The sequence below is a fragment of the Octopus bimaculoides genome, chromosome 18 (assembly GCF_046866305.1).
Source record: "Octopus bimaculoides isolate indiv1 chromosome 18, ASM4686630v1, whole genome shotgun sequence".
NCBI classification, from domain to species: domain Eukaryota; kingdom Metazoa; phylum Mollusca; class Cephalopoda; order Octopoda; family Octopodidae; genus Octopus; species Octopus bimaculoides.
In genome coordinates this window covers 2566019-2593386 of record NC_142945.1, presented here as the reverse complement: position 1 = coordinate 2593386, position 27368 = coordinate 2566019, and the positions used below count along the sequence as shown (strand labels likewise).

The 27368-nt window shown below is 36.4% G+C and overlaps 2 protein-coding genes across 3 annotated transcripts in view; one reads left to right on the top strand and one right to left on the bottom strand.

Moving 5' to 3' along the window:
* Window positions 1–27368, top strand: part of LOC106871512 (ATP-dependent RNA helicase DHX8) — a 143879-nt gene that overhangs the window by 8778 nt on the left and 107733 nt on the right. The gene's annotated exons all lie outside the window — the stretch shown is intronic.
* Window positions 1–27368, bottom strand: part of LOC106871522 (integrin alpha-9) — a 93511-nt gene that overhangs the window by 16118 nt on the left and 50025 nt on the right. The window contains exons 5-16 of the mRNA XM_014918024.3: window positions 26404–26452; window positions 25534–25638; window positions 17292–17380; window positions 15052–15102; window positions 13413–13550; window positions 11712–11814; window positions 9685–9867; window positions 7240–7437; window positions 5837–5973; window positions 4355–4474; window positions 2467–2951; window positions 1651–1849 (exon numbers count right to left, since the gene is read on the bottom strand). Coding sequence (XP_014773510.1) covers window positions 1651–1849; window positions 2467–2951; window positions 4355–4474; window positions 5837–5973; window positions 7240–7437; window positions 9685–9867; window positions 11712–11814; window positions 13413–13550; window positions 15052–15102; window positions 17292–17380; window positions 25534–25638; window positions 26404–26452 — 1857 coding nt within the window. The remainder of the gene's footprint in view (window positions 1–1650; window positions 1850–2466; window positions 2952–4354; window positions 4475–5836; window positions 5974–7239; window positions 7438–9684; window positions 9868–11711; window positions 11815–13412; window positions 13551–15051; window positions 15103–17291; window positions 17381–25533; window positions 25639–26403; window positions 26453–27368) is intronic.

The window sequence follows — 27368 nt, the reverse complement described above, 5'->3', positions numbered from 1 at the left end:
ACTCTATGTGCTGGGTATATTTTATTGTGGCCTTAACTCTATTATGGTTGCCCAAACAAGGACTACAAGAAAGTCTGTATGTCTGTTGAGTGGGAGACTATAGTATGGTAGGGGAAATAGTGATTGAAGTTAAAGGAGGGAGTAATGGGAGAGAAACAATACTGGAGTGAGAGTGTAATGGTAGAAACAGTATTAGTAGAATGTAATAGGAGAGGACGGGTGATGATGTGTGATAGTGAGGCTAGAGGTAGTGATAAGGGGGTATCAGAAAGACATGGTTTCAAAGAACAGATATAAACTTGTGAGTATATTGGGTGATTGACCCAAACGTAGATATATGCATCTCGGCCTCAACCATACTACTATTATATATGTATATACATACAGTATATATATATGTGTGTGTGTATATATAACTATTGGTAAGGGATTATCAATCCAGGCAAAATACTTCATAAGCTCTCTGCTGGCACACCAGGCTACTAATATTGTTTAGATTAGTAAACCAATCTTACAGCAGGGTCCAAGGTTGTAGATCATCAACCTTGTATATTGTAAATCTGTGGATGGGCTCCAGTCAAACTGGTTTTCACAGAGTGACATACAAGACAAGGTATAAACAATAGTCATTAAGGAAAAGTATGTAATGATCATCATTCATACCTTGTCTTAGATATAGAAGACAAGGTATAAATGGGGTGAAAAGAGAAACAGCATTGGTAGGATTTATAGGAGACAACAGGTGATACTGAGGCTAGAGATAGTGATAGGAATTGTGATCCAAAAGTCCAGGTGCAATGTGAAAAGCACTGGTGTGGGTGCTGGTTCCATGTACACTCTGTTGAGTGGTTGGCATTGGGAAGGGCATCCAGCTGTAGAAACTATTCAAGCCATCCAACCCATGCCAGCAGGCATTAAATGTTGATATATGTGTGTGTATGTATATTATATCTTTTACTTGTTGCCGTCATTAGGCTGTGGCCATGCTGGGGTAACACCTTGAAGAATTTTTAGTCAAACAAATCAACCCTGGTACTTATTTTTTTTTTACACACGCACACACATACACAGTGGGATTCTTTCAGTTTTCATCCACCAAATCCACTCACAAAGCTTTGATTAGCCCAAGGCTATAGTAGTAGAAGATACTTGCTCAAGCTGCCATGCAGTGGGACTGAACCTAGAACTGTGTGGTTGGGAAGCAAGCTCTCTGAAGAAATGCACAGGGCTTACATTGAAAATAAAAATGTATAATAATATGGGTTCATTTCTTATCATTTAATATCCATTTTCCATGTTGGCATGGGTTGAAACAACCATATTAATATTCATGGAATGTGTTTCCCGTTACGTGGAAACAACCATAAAGACACACACATACGCTGGCCTGCTACACAGTTTGTTAACCAAATTTTGTTCACAAGCTTGAGGCTACAGGAGAAGGCAATTGCCCAAAGAGCTGTGCATCGGGATTGAACCCAGAACTATGTAGTTGTGAAGTAAACTTCCTACCACACAGCCATGCCTTCACCAATGTGTATGTGTCTGTTAGTGTATGCTTGTGTAAATGCAAAGTATTCATGTGTGGATACATATGCGTGCACACAACATGCAGTGGTTATACTTCCATCAATGAATCCATTTTCTTACCTTCAAAATAGCGTCTACAACAATTCTTACAGGTTTCCCTTTGATCTCCTGAAAGATGGTTTTCACACTCCCAGAAAACTGGACTTTTGTGATGTCACTTGGTCCTTTATTATAGAAAACATATTTATGTGCAACATTTTGTATTCCTGAACTTTTATTTCTTTTATCACTGACTACAATGAATGCGGGTTCCGATGACCTGTAGAAAGACACAAACTAAAATTACTTGCTTGTTCTCGCTTAGTTTTATTTCACTTTCTTCAGGTTTACCATCAGACTTGGGTTTGTTACCCACAGCATACCATGCACTCTCTTATGCATGCATGCATTCTCACATTCACACATGCACTCTCACATTCACACATGCACTCTCACACATGTGCATGCATTCTCATCATATTCTGATGCATGTACCTGGTGTACACTTATCAGATGGGTATACTGGGCTTCATATATTTTACCCTAGTGTCACTTTGATGGCATGCACTGCTCTCTCACTCAATAATAATAACAATAATAATAATAATAATAATAATATTTTCTACTATAGGTACAAGGCCTGGATTTTGTGGGGAGGGGGACAGTTGATCTCATTGAACCCCAGTGTGTAACTGGTATTTGATTTATTGACCCCGAAAGTATGAAAGGCATAGTTGACCTCGGTGGAATTTGTACTCAGAACATAGTGATGGGTGAAATACTGCTAAGCATTTCATCCAGTGTGCTAACGATTCTGCCAGCTCGCCGCCTTAAATAATAATAATAATAATGATGATAATAAGTGCAAAATAATTAGAATTATATTTCAATACTTACCCTGATAGAAGTAGCTGTGCCTTTTTTCTCATTTTCACCGTTAATTTCATAGCATCATTTTTGTTGCACATTTCTTCGCTTTGAGATGTGACAGAGAACTTCATTGGAAACATACCAAACTTCAAATTTCCTTCTTCAATCTCAAATGTCATGTTGTAAGTGAAATCTTCTTGTCTTATGGGATTCTTAAGATTGCATTTAACAACTTTGTTCTTTTCTTCACCTAATAAGACAATAGATTCTGCAGAACAGTTGACACCATTTGTAGCAGAGTTAGGGATGTATTGTACATAGAGCGGGTATCTTAAGATACCAATAGGCTGGTATGCAGCCTCCTCCATATTACGAACTGTAACTCTGACTTCAAACATAAAAGACTCTCCGATAACCAAAATATCATTCGTTCGAGGGTTTACAATTTGGAGATTTGGAACTAATTCACTGTAACAAATTTTGTCTTTTCCACACTCTGTAACAAATGGTATCTGTAAAAGAAATTGAAAAAAAAAAAAAAAAAAAAACATCAACATGTTAAATTACTAAATTTAAATTGGTAATTCTCTGAAAAACTTTGTAGAATGGGGAGATTAAATGTGTTTCTGTTTTGGTGATTTTTACATTATGTAGACTGCTTTGATACCATATTTCTGTTGAAATTCCCTGCTAGTACATTATTTACATTTGACGGATATTTGTCCTCATCTTGTTTGTTGTTAACACAACGTTTCAGCTGATATACCCTCCAGCCTTCATCAGGTGTCTTGAGGAAATTTCGAGCCTGGATTCTCATTCATAAGGTATTTTTCGCTGTTATTATTATTATTATTCAGGTCACTGCTAGGAATCGAACTCGGAATCTTGGGGTTAGTAGCCCGCGTTCTTAACCACTACGCCATTTGCTTGTCAAATGTAAATAATGTACACAATTCCTCATCTCTTAAATATAGAACTGTATTCACTACCAGTGTTTCAATTAATTTTGAAGATAATGAATTAATTTAGTGAAATAACTTAGTCATTATTAAGCTAGTGTTTGAACATAAACTAACACGAAACTTTGATGGAAGGTTCTAATTTAGATCTCTTTAAAGCAAGGAGTTTGCATCACAAGGGTAGGTTTTGATGCGTTCATATGAAAAGGGTTAAATTATTTTTGTCCTGAAATACTTGAACTTCTCCTGCTTCAGTGGAACTCCACTCACATGTAGAGAGCATTACACTGGCCTCCTTGAGAGGATGAGTATCTCCGTCTTCACAACACTGATTTTCATTCCTGTTGAATAGCACTCAGCAGCAAACCCATTACTGGAGATCACCTTTTGATGAGTCAAGTGGTACCACGTCACCTGCAAATTCCAGCTGACCGATCCTTTACCTGCTGGCCTTGACACCATTTCCAACCCTGCTGTGCACATCATTCCTGTCCATAAAAGTTATGAACAGGAGAGGTGACAGTATGTACTCTTGATGGAGTCTGACACCCACATTGAATGATTTTGACTAAGCACCATTTAACAGAACACAAATACTAGGGCATTCATGTTGGGAGTTCAAGATAACAAGAAGTTGTCCATCAATCCCATATATTTACCTGTATTATTTCAAATTAATCATACGCTACTATCTCATATCTTTGAGATTTCAATGATGTGGTTGTTTATCTTTAGAATAACATTATAGGATAGATGTGAGAGCTTCGATCTGGTCAGTTTGAACATAAAACAGATGGAATATTTTGGCCGGATATGGTTGGTTTAAATGCTAAAGGGTTAAAAATACTTTGATCCTTTAGTCACATTATTTTAGAAGAATATTCTATTCAATTCCTGTTGGTTCAGTAAAGAGAATAGATATTGAGTGAAATTGGCTTTTTGTTTTTAAAACTTACTTCTTTTGTGAGTAATGTTGTGTCAAGTAAATTTTCAGCAGAACAGGATACACAAGTCTCGTTGATGCTGTAAGCTACTCTAAACTGCATGATCACAGAGGAGAAAATATTGTTGGTTTTCTAGAAATGAAGAATAAAGCAAAACAGTTGGAAAAAGGTAATAGTGTGTGTGTGCGTGCGCATGTGTGTATGGATAAAGTTACATATAGACGCAGTTAAAGATACAAATATATAGTTATAGACAGATACCAATGTCATTTTAGCATTCAAATTTCTATACTTTCATAAGTTAGATGGAATTTTATTGAGATATTTTCGATGGTTGGATGCCCTTCCTGTCACCAACCCTCATCTGTTCCCATGTAAGGTAAGATTTCCTCATAGCCAAACATGTTTTCACAGAATAATGGAAATCAATGACATTCTACAACTATCACATAATATCAAGACAAGCAGACGCACACTCACACGACAGGCTTCTTTCAGTTTCTGTCAACCAAATCCAGTCTCAAGTCTTTAACCAGCTCAGTGCTATATTAGACAAGACATGTGCCCAAAGTGCTGTACAGTGGGACTGAACTTGAAACCATGTGGTTGGGAAGTAACCACATAGACACACCTATATATGTATGTGTGTATATATATATATATATATATATATATATATATATATATATATATATATAGCTTATTGAATCCTGTCAAACTGTCCAAATTATGCCATCATGGAAAAAGGATGTTAAATGATGATGGTATATATATATATATATATATACACACATATCAGTAATTACTCAGGTAGGCAGTTAGTGACCTTTATGTAGTAACACACAGGCGTGTGACTGAGTTGAAGGCAGATTTACTTCTGCCTTTATAACACATAAAGAAGACTGTTGTTGGAGTGTATGCAGCACATATACTACAGCAGTACTATGCATAGCTTTAATACTGAGATTGAAAGGTAGGGGCAAATTATGCCTACCTAATCTACAAAAAAATAAAATATTTTGCATTTTATGCACAGTAATCAGAGTAACCTCCATAATTTTATTGAATTAGGTGCATATTTTGCCATAAAAGCAAAATATTGCTATCGATCTACTTTATTCAAGGTAGGCATTGCCTACCTAGGTGGCACATACCTGATATATATATATATATAGGAGCTGGCGAGGCATGCACGCATATACATACACACACACACATGTATACAAGGGGGTGCTGAAGAGTTCCTGGCTTTGGATAAAAGAAAATACAGGAGAATCAGTTAATTATGATTTTATTCAACATATTCCCCTCTCAGATTCACACTTATTGCAATGGCCCTTCAGCTTTTCTAAACCCTGTATAAGAACTTGGAAGGTTGGGCCTCCAACCAGGACTTTCGCAATACCTTAAAGCCAGGATCATTTCAGCGCCCTTTGTGTGAGTGTGTGTGTGTGTGTGTCTGTTTTTCTGTAAAGGAGTGAGGGGAAAACATACCCGTGTTTTTAAAGCCATTGAAATACAACGTTCCTCTTCGCTTTGAAGTATTATTTCATTGGTGTTTGAACCTTCTAAGGCAACTCGTTTCTTGGCTTTTTCTTGATCAACATCCACATCAGTAATGATGGTTGTTTCTGGATAAATGAGGGGAGCAAAACAAAACAAATAAACTGAAAGATGTGGTGGGTGGGAAGTGGGGAAAAAGCAAATTTAAAACAAAATTTTAAGATTGAAGTTAGAAAAGAAAATAATTATAAAACATTAAAATAATAGTTTTCCATTAATGTACAAAACCAGTTTTTATTACAGATCAGCATATGAAAAGAAACTGTTCTTTATATGATTTGGTACTTATTTTATTAAGCAGAGAGGGACAACTGATTTGAACTAAGAAGGGAAATGGTCAAAACTAAAAACTGGCAATCCATTGATTACAATGATGAGGGCTGCAGTTGATCTGATCAATGGAACAGCCTGTTTGTGAAATTATTGTGGAAGTGGCTGAGCACTCCACAGACACGTACACTTAATGTAGTTAAGTGGACTGGAGCAACTTGAAATAAAGTATCTTGCTCAAGGACAAAACACACCAGTGGGAATGGAACTCACGACCTTATAATTCTGAGCCAAATACCCAAACCACTAAGCTATGTGCCTTCAAAGCTACTCTTTAGACAACTCCTTTCATCATTTTATGTAACACTAAAACAATTTTAATAATTATTAAAATCATTAACTGCTATCCTGTACTTCCACCCATAACACATCAATGGCTTGTTTGTAAAATCACTGAAGACATCTGTTTTCATATGATGTACTTTGGGTTCTATCTTTTTAATCAAGTGAGAAGGCAATGTCTAAGACCCTTTCCAGGGTCTCCAATGCTGGTGAGAGGGACAGTGAAGAAGATATCCTCAAACCAAAGACCTGATCTGAGTGTTTGCATCAGAGTGGACTCTACTAAAGGCACCCAGGGGATGGATTAAGTCTATCTGTAGTGAAATTGTTTAGCAGAGCCCATCTCATACTGTGATATGTCCTTTGAAAGAATGAAACTCACCTCTGCAAATTAATGGTCAATTTGCCCATTTTACTGTATTGCTAAGATTGGTATGTTGTTCCTACTTCGTAGCCCTTAGTTCAACTGGGTGGACAGCATAACTTGAGACCCTTGGTACTTTTGTGTGCTGTTATGTGAACCCTTTATCTCACAGCTCCATGGCCCCTCCTTTCCATTTAACTAGCTGTGCTCTCAATAAGATATTCTTTTGATACCAACCTTCCTGAGATCATTCTGTTTTAAAGTAATCTAAATTTTATGCTAATTTATATTCCAAACACTAGCTTATTAATAAGAAAGTTATTTTACTAAACTCTTCGTTATTTTAAAAAAGCCTTACTGATATTTTTTAAGTTTTTTCCTATGAGTTTAATACACAACTGTAAATCCAGACATCCAGAGATAAAGATTTCGCCAAAACATCTGACATCTGAAGGATCTAATTCTCCAGGGTTAGTTGTGATCCTGCTTTTGGCCTTTATTTCTCTTGAAGAGAGTAACACAGCATTATCTGATAGAAAGGCACCAGCAAAGAAATCTGTAAATGAAAATAAAATATACTGTATTGCATTGTTGAAATTGAGATAACAGCAACTGATAGAGGAAGTAATTTGTTTTACATTTGTTTTTTTTTTTCTTTCTAAATTGGTACAGGTTAGATGAATTAAATGAATACATATTGTTGAGACATTGTTTTACAGATGGGTGCCCTTCCTGTTGCTAACCCTTTCCTAGTTTTCAAATAAGGAAGTTTTCATTCCACTCATCTTCAAAGGTACAGATGGATGATTCATTGACAGGGAAATGACACCAGACGTCATCTGTAGCCCCACGATTTTTTGTGTAAGCACAGAAAAGGAGAATACTCACCCTCTCCAACCCATTCCAGCATGGCAAACAGATGGTAATTGATGTCACACTCATACTCTGGATTTTTCTACGACTTCTGTATACCAAATTCACTCACAAAGCAGGTCAGCTCAGGGCTATAGCAGAAGACACCTGTCCAGGTGTCCTGTTGTGGGACTGAGCTGAAAACTATCTGTGAAGGAAATTTCTTAACTGCACAGTTATGGCTGCACCTATAAAGTTAGCCATGCTTGTCGTTTGTTAATTTTTCAAGGCATGACTTGTGGATAGATGCCCTTCTTTACAAAAGTAGAGAATTGTTAAATACTTTACTCCCAGAATGAACTAATGGCTTTTTATGTCAGCATTTTTCTTTTCCATTATTGTTCAGTCTGGGAGGTGTTCATGACCCTTTTCATTTATGGGATCTCTAAGTGGATGGAAGGAAACAAGGGAGGTATTTTTGGACCTGCAGAGAACTGGCCCAAATGCTTACAAAAGTTTACTTCACTAAAAGCACCCAAGGCCTTATTGGTGGGTATTAAATCAGATGACAAATTGTCAACTGCCCAAGAACTTAAAATGCAAAGAGCTGGAAGAAGTGCACCGAGACACCTCATTTGACATTCTATAACTCTGTCAATCCACTCTACTGAAGTGAGACTTTATTTTATTGACCTCAAAAAGATGAAATATAAAGTTGACTGTGACAAGATTTGAACTCAGAGTACAAAGAACTGGAACAAACAGAAAGCATTTTGCTTTATACTCTGATGATATTGCCAATTTACCACCTGGGCTTAATCAGTTAGGAACCATTATTGGTCAGATTATTCCTGTATCTTCTAAAATAACAGCTGTACTGATAATGTTCTGTAACACAACAGGTCATTAAAATATTCCTAGAAGATACATAAGAATGGTTTTCTGTTGCCTTTTCTGGTTCCCAGGTGAGAGTATGTCAGCTCAACACTACAGACTAACAGAATACACATCAATACCCCTGCTGCTTACAACAGTTGACTACTTTCCATTTTGTATTATTTTCATCATTTTCAATTAGGTGAACTTTATCATTCACACTTAGTCCATTTCTGTTCAGTAACCTTTTTGCTTTTTATCAGAACATATGTGTGTGTGTGTGTATGTATATATATATATATATACACACACACACACACACACCTATGATTACTATATATTCCCAAGGATAGTTTCTCTAGTGGGTGCTAATTTATCAGCTTCTATTTTCATGTAGAAAGTGTTTGTGTGATGTTTGTTGCTCAGTCATTGGCGAAGTGATGTTGGAAATACTGTTTTGTACACACAGACACACACTGCATACATGGATTAAATTCATAGAATTCATAAGGTTTTATATGGTTTAAAAGAACATTTTAAACATATGAATCTGACTGTGATGACCCATCCAACCCCTGTCAGCATTAAAAGTAGATGTAAAATGCTGATGATGCACACACACACATTCTTTTACTTGTTTCAGCCATTTGACTGTGGCCATGCTGGAGCACCACCTTTATTCAAACAAATCGACTCCAGGACTTATTCTTTGTAAGCCTAGTACTTATTCTATTAGTCTCTTTTGCCGAACCACAAAGTTACGGAGACATGAACACACAAACATTATTTTGCAGTATCAAAATTTCAATGGTGTGTTTGTATATTTTTAGAATGACATTGTAGGCTAGGTGTGAGAGTTTGGATCTGATCAGTTTTAACATAGAACAGGTAGAATATTTGGGCTGGATTAAACACTAATGGGTTAAAATAGAAGTTTGTATCATAGAACTAGAGGCTGTTTCAGGCAGCTTGGTATCAAAAGGGTTAAGAATCTTTCTTGAAAATCTCTTCCAGCTACAGATTTAACATTTTTTTTTAAATGTGTAAAACAAAAAAGTGGTAGAATGCAACTTACCATCATAACCATTTCCATCAACATCCATAGGTTTTGAAAATGAAATTCCAAAACCTTTCAGATTGCTGTCCAATGTCTTTCCAAGAATTTTCTGTCTGTTGTTCTCATTGAGTTTAAGATTGTTTCCAAAATATATATAAATGGCACCACAGTCTTCTTCATACGGTGCTCCAACTACAATGTCTGCGAGTGAAGTAGAAATAATTATGGAACAGATAAACAATACCAGACAATACAAATAGAATAAGGTGTTGGTGAGGGAAAAGGAAAATGATACGAAATAAAGGATGAGGAACGTAGTTTGGAGTGGAAGGACGGAATTATAAGAGGAAGTGAAATATGGAAGATAATATGACAATCAAACAAGGTAATTTGGAGTGGATTAGAGACGAGAAAGGAATTTGTGAGGTAGGTGATGAATGAGAAGAGATAAGAAGAGAAATTAGATGAGGGAAAAGATAACAGGTAGATAGAAACGGTTCATAATCTTGTTTCAGTCATTGGACTGTGGCTATGCTGGGGCACTACTTTGAAGGGTTTTAGTTGAACAAATTTGACCTCGGTACTTTTTCTAAAAAAAGTCTGCTACTTATTCTCTTTTACCAAACTACTAAATTAATGGATGTAAACAAACCAACACCACATTATTTACATTGGACGGATATGTCCTCATCTTGTTTGTTGTTACCACAATGTTTCGGCTGATTTACTCTCCAGCCTTCATATAGTGTAATGGTTAAGAGCACAGGCTAGTAACCTCAAGATTGCAAGTTCAATTCGAGGCAGTGCCTTGAATAAATAATAATAATAATAATAACAGCAACAACAACATCAGCAAAACAAAAAATACCTTAGGAATGAGAACCCAGGGTTGGGTTCAAAATTCTACCAAGACACTATATGAAGGCTGGAGAGTAAATCAGCCGAAAAGGTATGGTAACAACAAACGATGAGGACACATGTCCGTCCAATGCAAATCATGTGAATAATGTACAGAATTCCTCATTTCTAAAATACAGAACAGTGAAACCAACACCAGTTGTCTAGTGGTGGAGAGGAGACACAAAAGTATATATATATATATATGTGTGTGTGTGTGTGATAGGCTTCTTTCATTCTCCGTCTGTCATGCCATGGAGTGGGACTGAACCCCAAACAATGTAGTTGTAAAGCCATACCTGTGAAAAGTTAAACATAAAAATGTGTGTGGTGGTGGGTGAGTGGATGGGGGCAGCACATGCACTTGTATACATATATATTCCATTACTTTCTCATTTTATCACCTGTTTCTCCTCTCACTCTGGTTCTTTCACTCTTCTATCACCCTCTTAGTCTTTCCCATCCAGTTATGTGAGAATGAACTTTCTTTTGGGACAAAACAACCCTCTGGTGCTGGTGACTGATTGCATGGGGACATGGTTAAGGGAAGTCTACCGTCTTGCCAGAGACAAGACAACCTCTCTAGTATTAGTGCCACAAGAAAATGTATCCAGTACATTCTGCAAAGCGGTTGACAACAGAAAGCACATCCAATTACGGAAACCAAACCAAAGAATGGAACATGCAAGCAGGACTTGGTCCCTGATATGTCTAGAAGAGCAGTAACCCTGAATAAAAATAAATTAGCACCATGGCAACCAGTTGAGTGCATGCCAGCGTAGAAAAGCAGATGTAAACATTTAGATGAGCTGAAAGAAAGACAAAGCTGCTACATGGCCCTTAAGGTAAGAATTAAACTGTTCAGTTTCTTAACCAATCTCAGTATTTCCTTATGTATTATAGAGCAGAGGAAAGGTCTGTTATTTTGTGTATTAGATTTAGAGAAGAGGAGAAGCACACATGTTTTATACATTAAGATTTAGAAGGCAGCAATTTTTTTCTTTATTTTTTTTAAAAATGCATTTTTTTTTTTTTTGTAATAGTCTATTACTTCTATATGTTTACAATAAAGATCTTTAACAGTGGCATTTTTTTTATACAGAAAATGTGAAGAAAATATACACACACATAAAATGTCATGTCCTTACCTTCAAAACCATCTTTGTTGATGTCACCAAGATTTCCCAAAGCCATTCCAAAATGTGCATTAACAATATTATCCCCCTGAAGTTCTGACCTATGAAAGAGTCCCTGGAAATAAATTTATTCATTAAGTCATAAAAATAAAAACAAACATGCATTACTTCATATATTGGCTCTGTTCCAAATATGGTATAAAAATGCTGAGTTTTAGCTGTGTATAAACTAATGAGCATTATACAAAAGGGATCACAATGTGGGGCTGTATGATATATAGAATGGACAGATGGGTGGGGAAAACACTGCTACTAAAACAGGGTGGTATTCAGTAAAATATATTCCAAAGTTTCTCTTCTTTTGGGAGTGCGAAGAGATTTCAACTAATTCTGTATGGTGATGAATGCAGACAATGGCTGAATTTAAGAGTCTGGTGTGGGTATGAGATGATGCTTCAGACATTAACAGTGTTGTCATCATCATCTTCAGTATAACCTCTACTTATATATCACAAATGTCACACTATAGACCTGCAAACATAATAGAACGATATTGCTGAGTAGGTTAATTAAACGTGCTCGTTTGTCTAACATCTAGGTTAGGTATAGGGTTAACATCTTTACTGTGAAACAATTGTTGAAGTCAAAAGTCATTGTAAAGGTTGCAAGTAACAATGAAAGAGTTTTGACAAACAAAAGCAAAACAAATGACTTAATGTTTAACCAAATTAAACAAACAATTGATTAGTTACTTGGATATTTAACTAATCGACTAATAATAAAGGAGTGGAATTGAACCAGTTAATAATATTGGCATAATGACTCTCCCAAGAAACAGCAAAATTTGTTTCAACACGCAAATTCACATGAAGAATCTTGCAAATAGATACAGAACTGAAAGAAAACTTGTGGTTAATGCTTGAAAACTGTTTTACATCCCATATTGTAGTAGTAGAAGTAGATTGTTGAAATTATTATAATAGGGCAGTGAGCTTGTAATCATGAGAGCATCAAAAAAGTTGCTTTATCATATTTGTTTTGGCTCTTTATGCCCTCAGTTCAAATTCAAAGTCACCTTTACCTTTTCATCCTCCTTTCAGGGTCAATAAAATGAAGTGCTAGTCTACTACTAGGGGTTGATGGTTTTGACTAATCCCTTCTTGTAGATATCAGGCCTTTTGCCTATGTTAGAAACCATTATTAAGATGTGGTGAGCTGGCAGGATCATTAGTACACATGACAAAATGCTTAGCAGTATTTCACTTGCTTAGATTCTGCTGAGCTCAGTGTTACTTTTCATCCTTCAGGGGTCAATAAAATGAATATCAGTCAAACACCGGGGTCACTGCAATTGACTAGGCCCTTTCCCTTAAATTTCAGGCTGTGTGTCTATAGTAGAAAGAATACATCATAGTATTTGTTTCATGTTTTTAAATTCTGAAGTCAATTTTGCCTTTCATCCTTTTGGGCTCAAAAATATTTTATTCAACATATTCCCCTCTCAGATTCATACACTTAATTCAGTGGTCCTTCAGTTTTTCTAAGTCCTGTAAAAGAACTTGGAAGGTTCAGCCTCCAACCAGGCCTTAAAGCCAGAAAATTTTTTACACCCCCTCATAAACTTATTCAGTTACTACAAAAATAAAAACATTCTTTGATTTATTGAATGTGGGTCATGTCACTGAGATCTTTAGAAAATGCTGACAATCTTACCCAACCAGTGCTGATAAAAACATGTACATGACCCTCGTTCTTTATACTGTACTGGTATGGTGCTCCTACAATTAAATCATCATTGCCGTCTCCTGTAAGATCTGCTGTGAGCAAACTTGAACCAAAACCACTTCCAAACTGAAATGTAAATAAATAAGCTCTTTTTTAAAAACAAAATTCTATTTTTGCATTTAAACCTGAAATACATTTTGGAAGTTTTGATTGCCAAAAGCTACAACACATAACATGAAGCTCAATCTGCAAAAAACAGTCAAATATCCTCAATCATACCATGCTGTCTTAAAAAAGGAAGGATGTATTGTAGACAAACTGAATGAAACCATCAGGGATGGTATTTTCATAAATCTATCTGACCAGGCCAACTTGGGGCTAAACGACTTTTAAAGATTGAATGGTAAAGTGGTTGCTTGCACACTTCTTTAGTAAATATACCAAGTAATTAATTTCAATCATTTTCTAAATGACTTATTTTAGTTTAAAAAACAGAAACACTGAAATATTTCATTAAAATTCAATATGAAATGGAATGGGGTGTGTGTCTGATTTTTAGCTGTAAGGGGGACAACTCTAGATATGTTTTGGCCTTATTAGACCTTTTCAGCAAAGTATAGTCTACTACTGCAGATCTGAGAAGAACTAGAGAAGTACAATGGATCTTTCAGACTAGAATATCAGTTGATCTGCTAGATTAAATAGTTGATTCATCCTCAATAAATTTCCGTAAGAACAAGTTTTGTTCTATATTTAAAAGATGAGGAATTATTTACATAATAATAATAATGATAATAGCAACAACATTGAAAAATACCTTAGGAATGAGAACCCAGGTTCGAAATTTACCCAAGACACCTGATGAAGGCTGGAGGGTATATCAGCCGAAATGGTGTGTTAACAAACAAGATGACAAATATCTGTCAAATGTAACAAGTTTTGTGTCTTAAACCTTGGGACAGTTTGTCCAACAATAATAAACATGGAATGCTCAGTAGTAAAATTCAAATGCTAACTAAAAGCAAAACACCATAGATCCAGAGTAATGGACACACACATATATATATATGATATATATAGATCCCGGGTAATGAAGATATATATTCTTTTTTTTTAATTTTATTTGTTTGTCATTTGACTGTGGCCATTCTGGAGCACCACCTTTAGTTGAACAGATCGACCGTATTCTTTGTAAGCCTCGTACTTATTCTATTGGTCACCTTTGCTGAACCGCTAAGTTACGGGGACATAAACACACCAATATCAGTTGTCAAGTGATGGTGGAGGGGACAAATACAGGCACAAACACACATACATACATACATGCATGTATGCATGCATGACAGGCTTCTTTCAGTTTCCATCTACCAAATCCACTCACAAGGCTTAGGTTGGCCCGCGGCTATAGTAGAAGACACTTGCCCAAGGTGCCACACAGTGGGACTGAACCCAGAACGATGTGGTTGGTAAGCAAGCTACTTAGCACACATATACATATATATGTTTCCTAAACATTTTAAATGGTTGCCTTCACATCATTAAAGTCTGGTTGAACATAACTGACCAAAGTTACTCAACAACAATAAGACCGCTAATGAGAAAGAAATAATATGTATTTATTACTTACTTGTGTACCTTTATAATATTGGAACAGAGTGCCACCAGAGTAGAAATAAATCTGGAAAAATAAAAAAAAAACAATGGTAATAATAACTAGGAATCAACTTTAATGCTTTACTTGCTGTAGCTTTGTTTTGTGTTCCCATCTGTAAGGAAATATTAAGGTGTCAAGGTGGCAGAACCATTAGCATGCCAGATAAAATACTTAGCATAATCATCCATCTTTATGTTCTCAGTTCAAATTCCTCTGAGGTCAACAAAATAAGTACCAGTTGAAAACTGGGGCAGACCTAATTAATTTAACCCTTTCCTTGAAATTGCTGATCTTCTGCCAAAATTTGTAACTTATTATTAGTGGAAGACATTTGCTCATGGTACTGAACCTAAAATCATGTGGCTGGGAAGTGAAATTCTTAACCACACACACATTCCTGTGCCTGCAACCATGCCTGCACCTTTATATTTGATCAACCCTAAAAGAGTACAAAGTAAAGGACCCATAAATTACTGATGTTAACCTAATTCCTCTACCCCACCCCTTAGGTTGAAGCCTCAGAAATTGATATTCTAGAACAATTGTGTATTATCACATTGCAGATTCCATGGAGTAATTCTATATAAGAAGGTATACTTAACTTTAGTTTACCTTGTTCTAAATAATCTCGTAATTATAACCTCTACAGAGAACATGTATCCCTTAATTGAAAAAAAGTCATAATTTATGATCAAGGTGGGTCTTAGTCACCTTTTGTAGTGTCTGAACCTCACATGGTCTTTTAGCGATTGGTGTAAAGAATTAAGTAAAAGTCTGTAGAAGAATGTATTTAACTCTGTGACTCTTCTGTCATAAATACCAAACCAGCTGAAATAACTATTTCATAAAAATAAAAAGAACTATTTAAAACAGAAAGTAAGACTCAACAATTCATTTTAAAATGAACTGTTGATGGCGGGGATGGTGGTGGGAGTTACAGTGGTGGAGAAGGTGTTGATGTCACAGCAAAAGGGAGTAAGAAAGACAAGATACCTTTTACCCCCACCCCACTCATCCACATGTAAAGCAAACAGACCCCCTTGACTACAGGAAACTTCTGCAACTGTTAATGTAGATTAAAGTGTCTATGTCAAAACAGAACATTCCACGGGTGTTATTTATTAGTGTTAACATCAGACTTGTTGTTGTTACTTAAACCTCAGCTTTGTGTGTGTGCATGCTGCCTGTTCATCATAAGCGTGTGCCTGATAAACAAAAGGTAAGCATTTTATAATGTGAGCAAGCAGACAAATAGTTTATAAATGCCAAAGAAAATGCTGCTCCATCAAGTACTGAATGGAAGATGAGATGCTAACAAGCTTCTAGAATATAATTCATATCCGTGCCATATGCTCTTTATTAGCAACATTCAAAATTATTTCCTAATGTCTGTCTCCTTGAAATGATAGCATGCAACGTTTCTAGGATGTACCTGTTCACCTTTGGTTATCTATTAAACCATCTCTCTCTTTCCTTTCCATATACACACCTTAACCCTTTAGTGTTTAAACTGACCAAATGCAGCCAACATATTCTGCCTGTTTTATGTTCAAACTGGCCAGATTTCAGCCTCTCTAAAAATAAGCAATCACCTAATTGAAATCACAAGGCTACAAGATAAGGCAGAATAAACTCAAAACTATGTTGATGAATAAGCTTTAAATTTGACAGTCATTTGCAGTTCCCTAGGCTACATCTCACCTAGCAGCATCACATGGGGACAGAGAGAGAGAGAGGGGTCCAGGTAAGCCTGTGGTTAAAGAGGTTTGCTTCAAAACATTGTTTCAGGAAGAAAGGACACGGTGGTGGACTTCACCCATTTCCAAGTTTTACACTATACTTGGCCTGTAGATTCCCTTTTTGGAGTTCATTTTGTTGTGAGCTTTTGAGCAAATCTGGTCTCCTGTTAGAGAATCACTTCTTACTATCAGTTGAAGAGTACCACCCCATCTGACTTACCCATCATCATCATCATCGTTTAACGTCTGTTTTCCATGCTGGCTTGGGTTGAACAGTTTGACTACGACAGTCATTGACTTGCAATAATTTTAACAGAACCTTAATAGCATCAGTTCCATCAAACTCTGAGGGTTTTTAAAGGCTCTAGCATGATACCTTCCTCTATTCCACCAAACTCGTACAAATAAAATGAAAAAAGATGTCTCCCGACTGATTTTTGGAATTTTCTCCCAAACGCATTTCATAAGCCTTACCTTTCCAAGCCCACTGGTTGAAATGCCAGGGGCTCCCACAACTGTATGTACTTGGTTGTTGAAGTACCTGCCACTTGTTATTGAGTAACCTGAAATATTAAAACAAAAAAAATCAATTCAAAGCAAACCATTTAAGATCAATGTTAAATCATTTCAGTTGCCCTTATTATTAAAATGATTGATTTTGCCTTTCTTTCTTTCTGGGTGGATAAAATAAATACCAGTTATTCACTGGGGTCAGTTTAATCAACTATACTCCTCTCATCTTGTCAATCTGAGAAATCATATCTCACCTCCATATGCATGCACTCATGTATATCATGACTCATACACTGTTCACTTTCCTGACTTTCGTACATAATTCTACGTACCGTACATACACTTTTGGTGAGGTGTAGTGCACCTGAGCACTATACACAATAATTTCATTATTATTGTTGTTATATAAAACTCTCTGCCAATCATTAATTCATTGCACTTCATTTTAGAGGGTATGTATTCATTTTTTTTTTTTTGCTCTCATGCAATCTGTTTCTTAAAGGAGAAGACCCTCTGTCACTGATGAGAGGAAGGAAGGCAGTACTTTCAGGCTAGAGACTTGACCCAAAAACTTTCAGCTGAGTAGACACTACTAAAGGAACTCAATAACCAGGTGAAGGTGTTACACCCTACAGCAGATTAAGTCTACTGCTAGCTTTTATCTTTTACTTGTGTCACTGGACTGTGGCCATTTAGGGGCACAGACTTCAAGGGTTTAGTCAAATAGTTCAACCCCAGTTCTTGTTTTTTATGTCCAGTATTTGTTCTATCAGTTTCTTTTGCCAAGACAAACAAACCAACACTGGTTGTCATGCAGTGTCCTTGCCTGCCAGCCTATCACAGGCTTCTACTAAATCCACTCATAAGGCTTTGGTTGGCCTGAGGCTATAGCAAAAGACACTCGTCCAAGGTGTCAAGCAGTGGGACTGAACCTGGAACCATGTGGTTGAGAAGCAAACTTCTTACCACATGGCCACACCTATGCCTATCTACAAACACTGTTACTCTGTGTGAATGTCTTAACCCTTTAGCATTCAGATTACTCTGTCAAATGTAATGATGATTTATTCACATTGTTTTGAATTAATCATGCATTATCTCATAGCTCTGAGATTTTGATGATATGTCCACAGATGTATCATAGTGGGTTGAATCAACACCAGAATATGACTGGTTGATCAGGAAATATGAAAAATAAAGTGAACCTTGTCAAGGTTTGAACTTAAAACAGGAAGGGCTTACATTTTACTTGTGTGTGTGTGTTAAAAGTTTGATTTGGAGAGAAGGAGCCATGCTTATGGCATTTACAGACTCTCCAAGACTGATGTGATTTATGGTAAATGATTTGAGGAAGAACATGGGGAAGGCAGGGAATTCTAGAAAGCTGTTATGGTTAGAGAAGGAGGCTAGAATTGCAAACATAATATAGGTGATTAAAGGCAGGGAAACCACTGTAGCTGGAATTTTTAAAATGACAAAACAAGGAACCGGCCTATCTGTGGAAGGGAGGTTGGAGTGTGTTGGTGAGTGACTTTATGCCACTTAGCCCTTTTTTCTGGTTATGGCTTGGAATGTCTGTAGCAGCAGCAGTAATGCTGTCCCAGATATGGCAGCAGTTTTCCATTTTGGGTCTCACTTGACATTTGTAAAAAGTTAACTATTGATTAGAAACTGAAGCACTTTTTGGCATTGAATTGGAAAACCAGGCTTTGGGATGTAGCTATCACATATTGTGGAAGTGAGAGCACCGAGAGAGATCATCTGTAATTTATGAGAATGAGGTTATACTGGATTGAATTGGCATCAATGTATAACTGGTATTGTTTTATAGAAACCAGTTCCTGTGGATTTAGAATTCAGAAACTCAAGAAGAATATCTTAATATAGGGTCTTAAGTCTGTCATTGTAAACTTCAGAAGTGGACCAAAATGTGATAAGGTTTTAAGTCTGTCCCTATATTGTTTCTTTAGCACTCCACAACATTGGGCCAGCACTATGACATGGCCATTGATATGATGGGTCAAGTGTGATGCAGTGTAAAAGGATTTCAGTTAAAGACTGAAGCAACATAAGGTTCAGATTAACTTTGTCTCCCATTCTAACATTAAGGAAATGTCAAAACTGACACTTTCTTTTTATAATTAATGATGATTGCATGTGTGTGTGTGTGTATACATGCATACATACATATAAAGTACTTTTGTTGATGTACATAATATACACATCACATATAACAGATACACATATATGAAAACTAAATATTAGACATACATACAGACAATGCATGTTAAAGACACAACCTTAAATACATACACACTTGACCTTATATATACATACATACACACACAACCATATATATTTATACACACACGCACACATATCCTCTTCCTATTGCGCGCACGCGCGTACAAACTATAATATGCATGCACAGAAACTCTAGTGAAAGCTGATCCTATCTGATGCAGATGGACTGACATAATAAGTTAACACTAACTTTCAATCTTTCTCCTTAGATTAGTTACTGTCACACATCATTTATGCTAAGAACATTTTCCTGTCTTGTGGAGATATTATTTATAAAAATAAAACAAAAACATAGCAAAAAGAATGAAAACATTTTTTTTTTAATCAAAGAGGTTTATTATAATGCATATACTAATAATAGTTAGGGTTCTAGTGAAGTGATTAATTATAAGCTAAAGGAGCATGGAAGCAGCTTCCCCCTCCAGTGTGTCAAAATACAAAGTTAATACAAATGAGAGGTGTCATCTGATATCAAAACAATGATGCACCTTTACAGCCATGTTTAACTCTGTCAAATGTAATGCTTTATCTATTCACATTCATCATCATCATCAGCAGCAGCAGCAGCATTTCACATCCGTTGTCCATGCTGGCATGGGTTGGCAAGCTGGAAGGCTGCACCAGACTCCAGCCTGATTTGGCATGGTTTTCTACAGCTGGATGCCTTTCTTAACGCCAATTACGCCAAGAGTGTAATGGGTGCTTTTACGTGCCACTGGCACAGGTGCCATTTGTGTGACACCAGGGTGCATTTATACACCACTGGCACGGATGCCAATTTGTGTGACACCGGTATCTGTCACAACTGTGATTTTGATTGGCTTGATGGGTCTTCTTTACAATGGGTCAAGATTTTGATGGTGTGATTGTTTATTTTTCAAATGACATTGTAGGGTAAGAGTGAGATGCCAGACCTGGCCAGTTTGAACATGGCAGGATGTGACCATTTAAATGCTAAAGAGTTAATGTGTATGGACACCCACCTATGTTTTATTATTTGACTGAAAGAAATATTTAACTCTGTATTTTAATCAAAATTTATTAAATGGATACCAAAAAGAAACCTCAATATTGAATCTATTTTGTCACTACTACAAAGAGCTAGATTAACTATTTTAGTCATCAATACTTATTGTGGCCACCAGTAACTACTATAACCATCAAACTTATATTATTATTATATAATTTTCCCATGTGGTGGCGCGTAAAAGCATCCATTACACTCTCGGAGTGGTTGGTGTTAGGAAGGGCATCCAGCTGTAGAAACTGAGCCAAAACAAACTGGAGTCTGGTGCAGCCTTCCAGCTTACCAGCCCTGGTCAAACTGTGTAACCCACGCCAGCATGGACAACGCATTTTAAATGATGATATCTGCTATCATTGCCTCACAATTGTGTATAGACAGGAGATACAAATAGCATTAGTTACATAAACAAGGTTCAAAGTGTCATATTAATAAATGAATGACAAAAGAACAGGAGTTATGTAATCATCTTTGTTAGCTTACAGTTGTTTCAGCTCTAAAGAACTTTACTTCTGAGATGAGTGTTAGTGCAAAATTTTATAGCTTCTTCAGAGCCATTTCATAAATATATATTTGTAGTAAACATTACAAGAGAAAAAAAAAATTTATTGAAACATATTTTCTTGCTTTTTCGAAGACAGGGCAAATTAATAATTCAATGAAAGTGTAATAATTTGGAGTACGTAAAAAAAAAAGGGAATTAATAGTTTTTCACTTTGCATCATTAATCCTTGACGGAACATTTGTTAAAGCTTTAGCTTCAGTAGTTTCTTATTTCCTATTTCTTTACTGCCCACAAGGGGCTACACACAGAGGGGACAAACAAGGACAGACTAACGGATTAAGTCGATTATATCGACCCCAGTGCGTAACTGGTACTTATTTAATCGACCCCCGAAAGGATGAAAGGCAAAGTTGACCTCGGCAGAATTTGAACTCAGAATGTAGCGACAGACGAAATACCGCTAAGCATTTCGCCCGGCGTGCTAACGTTTCTGTCCGCTCACCGCCTTCCGTAGCTTCAGTAGTTTCTGAGATAATTAGAGTTGAGAGTCAAATAATCAATTAAACATGTAGGGTAGAAATGACGTTGGCTAAACTGTTCAATAATTAATTAACATTTCATGTCAACTGCATTGTGTTTAATAGGTTACATATGTGGTTAGAAAAAAGGGTGGTTGGAAAATGCGGTTTTCTTGATTAAAGGCTGATTAAAGATTTAACACTGAAAATACAATTTATCAGCACTTATTTGTGTGTGTGTGTGTTCCTGCATGTACGTGTGTGAGTGTGTATGTCTGTTTGTGTGTGAGAGAGAGAGAGTATGTGTTTGTGTGTGCGTGTTTGTATGAGTGTGTTTCTGTGTATGCACGTGTGTGTGTGAGAGAGAGAGAGAGAGAGTGTATGCTTGTGTTTGTATGATTTAGAAAATTGTTTCACATGGTTCACTGGTTCAGACCTGCTGCATGGCATCTTATGTAAGTTTCTTTGATTGTAGCCCTGGGCTAACCAATGCTTTGTAAATGAATTTGGTAGATGGAAATTGTTATATATGTGTTTGTCTCCCACATCTGCTTAATAACTGATGTTGGTTTGTTTATGTCTCCACAACTTAGCAGCTCAGCCAAAGAGACTGATAGAATAAGTACCAGACTGAAAAATAAGTGGTGGTATTGATTTGCTTGACTAAACCCTTGAAGCCGACATTGTGTTGTTTTGCATTTATAATAAAATGAATATGTACAAATTATAAAAATAATAATAAAGAATATACAGTACAGTACTGTTTCTACTTCACGGATTTTCACCTATTGAGGGAGGTTTTGGAATATAACACCTGCAAAAGTCAAGGGATTACTGTACATGCTGATAATGTATTGCCCCAATGCATACGTAATGACATACATTGATGGGTGTATACATATAGTTCTTTTTGGATCATTAAAGGTGAGTTTAAATATTGGTTGGTATGTGTGACTTCTTATCTAGTTCAATCAAATTAACACAAAAGAAGTTTACAACTACAATTATGACTATGGCCTCTGCTCCTCTGAATTTGATCAACTCAGATATACACCACACTTAGACTCATTCTTTTTTCTCTCCCTTTTGTTTCATCCTTGTTGTATTAAACTTTACTCAATCCTTTTTCTGCTATCTCAGCATCATTTTTTCATCTCCTTCTCAGAACAATATCATTTCTGAATTCCTTTCTCATGCCTATTCTATCTGACAATTGTTCTGTAACAGTTACCTTTATCGCCCAATCTAGAAAGGCCTTAAAAGAAAGCTAAATAAACTGGGGCAATGTCCCTCCACAATCACTGGCTTAAAAAGAAAGGCATTGTGAGTATTTGCATTACATTGTTTTCTTTCTCTCTTTTTACTTTTTTTTAGTTAAAGCTTTGTTTTAACTGTGTCTTCTCTTTGTGCTTCTTTAATAAACTGAAAGACTTGATAATTGTATGCAGGTTGTCTGTGTATAATGTGAATACAAAAGGCAATATGGCATCTCTTTTTAGAAGAAAATAGAGGACAACTAACATTGTCATAGCATGGAGTGGTAGGAGGAGGAGGAGAGAAGAGAGCCAGCTGCAGTCGAGACAGTATCTTTTGAGAGACTAAATTGAGCTCCATTTCAGAAGGTCATAACTATATTATTATCAGTAATAACAGTATAATTGATGAAATTATGACCTACTGGATCATAATTTTGTCTTCTTTCTTATATATTTTACTTCTTGAAGTTCACTTTTTAAAAATAATCTCTTAGTGGTAAGCAGGAAGTAGAACACACGCATAGTGAATATGTTGGCAGGCTTATTACTTTGTTTTTAATTTGAGCCTCTGTGGCCTTGATCGGTAAGACAAAATTAGAAGAGGAATGATGCTTAAGAATGCAGAAACTCTGAGTAAAAACTGATGCAGAGGAGAGAGAGAGAGTGGGGGGAGGGCTATTTATTTTTGTTGAAGATAACCTCCCTAGTGCCAGCCAGATGATAAAATGCACTCAATCCACACAGTAAAGTAGTTGGTGATATGAAGTATATCCAGCAACGAAAAAAACCATAGCAAAAAACACACATAATAATAAAATTTGGTGGTTTGTTCTCTACAGTTGTGCAAAATGATGAAGGACCATCACAGGTAGCAAGCTGTAAGATGAGATCCATCCAATATGGGGAAAATGTCCATCAAATTCTGACATACATCCATACTTTACCTCATGTATATTCTGTAATGGTTATATATACTGATCAAAATTTGTATTTCTAATTGTTTTAGAAGAATATTTTTTTTACTCATTCTTGCACTACTTGTTTTCAAAGTAGAATGCTGCTTGGTAATAAGACATGGGCCTTTGATGCAGGAGGTCTGAGAAAATTAGACAGAAATGTAGCAAGCATGCTCCACTGGATGTGTAATGAGGAATGAAACACTAATGAACTGAGAAAAAAAACTTCAGATAAGAGGAGTTGGATGTTATGTGTCAGGGAGAAAACTGCACCAGTATGGCCATGTGATGATCATGGAAGATGTCAGTTGTATGAAGAAGTACTGAAAGTCAGTGCAAGTGGATCAAAATTCTTAAAGAAGGAGATCAAAGGAGTATTGGGACAAAGTGGCAAAGACTGAGCTCAAGAGGCTGAATGTCTTGAAGGTGATGACAAAAGCTTATAAACTTTGGTAAGTTCCGTCCTGATGAGGACTTGCCAAACCCATGCAAATGTGGAAAAATGGGGCTCAAAGTGATGGTGGCAGTTTCTGCATTTGGGTCTCCCAACTGTTATGTTCATGTAAAGTCTTTATACACTGCTCTCCTTTCTTGGCTACCACTCACCTTCCTCTCCAATCAATGTGCCTACCTATCACTATTTTTCCCTCATTACAACTATTTACTACTTGATTAATCATCTTCTTTATTGCTTATATAGGCATGGGTGTAGCCATCTGGTAAGAAGTTTGCTTCCCAACCATATGGTTTCAGGTTCAGTCCCACTAGGTGGCATCTTGGGCAAGTATCTTCTACTATAGCTCCAGGTCAACCAAAGCCTTTTGATTGGATTTAGCAGATGGAAACTGAAAGAAGCCCATTGTGTATGTATGTGTGGGTTATCTCTTTGTCTTGTTATGTGATAGCGGTAAAGGAGTGTCACTGTCATAGAAATGATGTCTTCATTTATTTCCAATCTTCCATGAAAACATGTCTGGCTATAGGGAAATATCACCTTGCTTAGAAAAAGGTGAAATTGAGCAACAGGAAGAGCATCCAGCTGTAGAAAATCAAATCTATCTCAACAAATTGTGCCCAACCCATGCATGCATGGAAAAGTGGACATTAGAATAATAATAATATTCTCTAATCACTTATTGGCTTCCATCACTTCTATCCTCTTACCATCACCCATCTTCTCACATTACTACCGCTTATATCACTCATTGTTGACAACATATATATATCTCTTTCTCTGTCTGCTATTTCCCTCTTTTTCCTATCAATCTGTGATGACCCATCTAACTGAAGCCAACATAGAAAGCAGATGTAAAATGATAGATATATGATTGTGTATAACACACACACACACACACAGAAGGAGAGATCTTGGATGTACTTAAACAATTTCAAATGTTTGGCTTGTATCTGTATTAGAAAAGTCTTAAAGGATTAGATTATCACGGCAAGATGTTTCTTAGCTATGAAGAAAGAATAAAACCTTTCTGACAGTCAAGCTGAAATATAGAGCTATATGCTTTGTGCAAGGGTACAGCAGCACTAGCAGTAAAGTTTCAATTCCTTACTATGTTACCAGGAGCTTAGAATCTCACAATTACTTTTTAATTTCTTCTATGGAAGAATTATCCATGACCACTTACCAACCATTTGGTATTCATACTCATCATCCGTATGTACTATATTTCTTGTCTCATCGGAATAGTCTACAACCTCGCAACCATTTTCATTGTAAATGGCAAAGCCACCTGTAGAATGGAAATATGAAATTGTATAAGAAATGATGCAAAACCAGTAAGTGTAATGATTTTCAACAGCATTCTTGGGATGCATTGCAATACCACAGCAAGTTAATAAAAGACATAAGATTTTCAACTGTTAACATTTGAAACTTAATCTCTGCTGCCTGAACCAGTTATCCTTATAAAGTCATAGAAATAATCATTGTTGTAAAATGTGCTTGTGTTAAATTTATGAGCAAATTATGATTCATATTTAAAGGTATTTAAACATCACTTATACACCACAAATATATATAGTACTGGACTAATTATTCAGCAAGCTTGGAACCAGCAGTGTCCCAGATTTCTGGATTTTTCAGTTTTCTGGAGACAGCCTGAACATATACTCAAAATATAATTAAAATAAACTAAGTTAAATTTCAGAGATTCAAATTGATACACTTCTAAAGCACAGTCTTTTTGATATGTGTTAATCCATTAAATTTTTTTTTAATATATCATGCTGTACCATGTATATCATGTATACAATATGTTTATATGTGGGTGAGTCAAAAAGTAATACCATTTTGTTTGGGACAGGTATAATTACCAACACAGAAACATGTACCATACATCAAAATGAGCTTGATGTAGGTGATGCTCAAAGTTGAGAAAAAAGGTGTAGGGAAGGAACTGGAGTGTTGGGGGTTCAAATCCTTATGACATTGTGCTAAGGGTAACCAAGGAGCAGGCAGAGTGCTGATGTTAATTGGGATATTGATCATTGCTTACCTTTTCCTTGATAAAGTCCTGGTGTTCCAAATAGTAATGTCTTGTTGTCCTAAAATATATAAACATAAGCCAACTGTGGGTAGCAGTAATAATGCTATATATATATATATATACATACACACACACATACACTTTATTATTGTTAAAGCTGCAAAAATACCACAAAAATCTGCAACTCAGAGATACATGCTCCCGTCTGTCAGGTGGTTTAGAATGGGAATGGAACAAAAGTTTGTATGCATAAAATATACAATTTACATTGACGAATACACATTTGATATTGGCTTCTTTTCATTGGTCCTTTTGACTAAAGGTTTTTTCTAATCAGTGTTGATAGATTGGTATATATATATATATATATATATATATGGGAGAATATACAAATAATAACAACAGACGAGGACAGGTGGTGTAAATAACAAAAGTATATATTAGTATGACGCTCGGGAATACGGAAAGTCTTTGACGTTTCGAGCTACGCTCTTCAACAGAAAGAATACAGAGACAAGGAGAAAAACACGGAGAAAAAAAATTGAATAGTGTTCAGTCAACGGTCAATCATAATAATGGCCGAGCATAACAATGACTGACCGGAAGTTAGAAATTCTTATTTCAGGAGAGCTAAGAAAGGGGGAGATAACAAACGGTGATCGGGAACGAGGGGCTGTGTGTGGGAGGTAGAATGCTGGTGATCTTGACGTATGTAGTGTGAAAATGGGGAAGGGAGTTAGTAGTTGGTCAGTTGTAGTGTGATGCGGGGGTATTGGCGTGGTGTGATGCGAGGGTATTGGTGTGGTGTGATGTGAGGGTGTTGGGAGGTGGGGAAGGTGTGGGTTGGGTAGAGGTAGGGGTATGTGGGTAGTGGTGGGTGTAAGGAATTGGATGGGGTGGAGTGGGAAGGTAGAGTAGGAGTGTGGTGGGATGAGCTTATGAGGGTGTTGACGAGGAGGGGGAAGGTGGATGTA